The sequence below is a fragment of the Bos mutus genome, chromosome 15 (genome assembly GCF_027580195.1).
Source record: "Bos mutus isolate GX-2022 chromosome 15, NWIPB_WYAK_1.1, whole genome shotgun sequence".
NCBI classification, from domain to species: Eukaryota; Metazoa; Chordata; class Mammalia; order Artiodactyla; family Bovidae; genus Bos; species Bos mutus.
In genome coordinates, this window is record NC_091631.1 from 79,005,574 (window position 1) to 79,007,619 (window position 2,046).

The window sequence follows — 2,046 nt, forward strand, 5'->3', positions numbered from 1 at the left end:
TTGGAAACCTCAGGAAAATATATTAAAACTTACCAAAATGCCTAAAAAATGCATAGTCAATATTAAATAATCAACAAATGTTAGTTTCTGGGTGTTATATTTTGGTCAATGATGGAAAAAATTCTTAATTGTCTCCCATAACTAACAACATAAATAATTGTCTCTATTATGTAAATCATTATTCTCTTGGCATCATGAGCAGCCTAAGTTACTCTCTTCTTCAACAAACTCCTCATGGCATTTTTCACGTCTGTGTTTCTCACTGTGTAAGTGATAGTATTTAATATGGGAGTGAGAATTCCATAAAACACTGTCACCACCTTGTCTGCAGGTTAGTGGCTGCAGGATGTGTGTGAGCGAATATACAAGGAACAAAAAAGAGCACCACTTCTGTAAAGTGGGAGCCACATGTAGAGAGGGCTTTTCGTCATCCTTCAGAGCTATGGGATTTCAGGGAGCTCAGGAAGATGATGTAGGAGATGAGAAGCAGGGAAAAAAATAAGCAAGGCCATGTCCCCAGTGTTAGCTGCCACCACAATTCCAGGCCTGTAGGTGTCACTGCAGGAAATTTCCAATAGTGAGTAGAGATCACACATGAAGTGATCAATGACATTGGTACTACAGAAGGTCAAATCTGCTGTGAAAAGAATCTGCTTGGTGGCATGCAGGATCTCCCCAATCCAGGCCACCACCACCAGGAGCTGACAGAGCCCCTGTCGCATGATGGTCATGTAGTGCAGAGGTTTGCAGATGGCCACATAGTGGTCATAGGCCATGACAGTGAGGAGTATGATCTCTGATGCTCCAAGGAAGTGTCCCATAAAGAGCTGACTCAGGCAGCCACCCCAGGAGATGGTTCTCCTCTTGTACAGCAGGTCAAAAGTCATTTTAGGGGTGCTGATGGAGGTCAAGGAGGCATCTAACAAAGACAAATGGATGAGAAAGAAGTACATGGAAGGTGAAAGCGTGGGGCTGAGGGAGATGGTGATGATGATGAAAAGATTGGCCAAGATGGTGAATAGGAAAATGAACATAAAGGCAACAAAGAGTATTTTCTGCAAGTGTGGATTCTGTGTGAGTCCCAGGAGAACAAATTCAGTCACATTGTTGGGAAGCCTGAAGAAATCCATTTAGTAAGCAGCAGGTTCCTCGGGCCTCAGTTACCTACAAAGGAATAAAGAATGATACCTATTAATCATGAAAGGATTGTGTTCTAAACTTCTTAGGAAAAAACAAAAACAAACAAACCAAAAAAAAAACAAAACAAAAACAGTCTATTCACTGTAACTGTGGGGCATTTCCTTAGCACTTTGCCCCAGTACTTATTTCAAGTCTTATTTTCTCCATAATGCTTTCCATCTCTTCAGACACTTAGCCCCTGTGTCATGTGAAACACCTCCAGAACAACATTTTATGTGTAATTTGCTGAGAAAACACTGGGATGTCTACATGAGATCTGAATTCTCATTCTAGTTCTCACTCAATGTAACTCTGCAAAGCTTCAGAGTGTCCCATGCTTCTGAGTTTTCCTCTGTGTCTGTGCAGTCACAAATTATAATTCTCAGATGTAACTTTCTAAGTTTACAATCATTTCAAAGTTAAGAATTTTTCCCCCTTCCATGAGAATTTACATTTAAATTCTCAGCTCTAAAGTGGATGGAAAGGCGCCATCAATAATTATATGTTATAAGAAGGGAGTTTAAGAAAATGTGTATCAGTCATTGGGAGACACTCTACCTGGTATCAACCAGAACACATAAACTATCCCATTGTTTCTTCACTTATCTCTAGTGCCTGATATGATATCTGCAGTGTCTGAAAACTATTGTATGGGTGCTCAGTTGTGTCCCACTTTTTTTGACCCCATGAACTATAGTCTGCCCACCAGGCTCCTCTGTCCACGGAATTTTTCAGGCCAGAATACAGGAGTGGGTTGCCATTTCCTACTCCAGGGGATCTTCCCCATCCAGGGATTGAAGATGTATCTCCTGCATCTCTGCAGTGGCAGATAGACTCTTTACCATTGCACTACCTGGGAAACCCCTG

The 2,046-nt window shown here is 41.4% G+C and overlaps 1 protein-coding gene across 1 annotated transcript; it reads right to left on the minus strand.

The window, feature by feature from the left end:
• Positions 1-440: 440 nt before the first annotated feature.
• On the minus strand, positions 441-1,130 carry LOC106701221 (olfactory receptor 4C13-like). Its single transcript, XM_070383120.1, has one exon. It carries the CDS (start codon positions 1,128-1,130, stop codon positions 441-443), a length of 690 nt encoding a protein of 229 aa, XP_070239221.1.
• Between the last annotated feature and the right edge of the window lie 916 nt (positions 1,131-2,046).

Coding starts and splice junctions, on each gene's coding strand:
- LOC106701221 (XM_070383120.1), bottom strand. CDS start 1,130: ATGGATTTCTTCAGGCTTCCCAACAATGTGACTGAATTTGTTCTCCTG.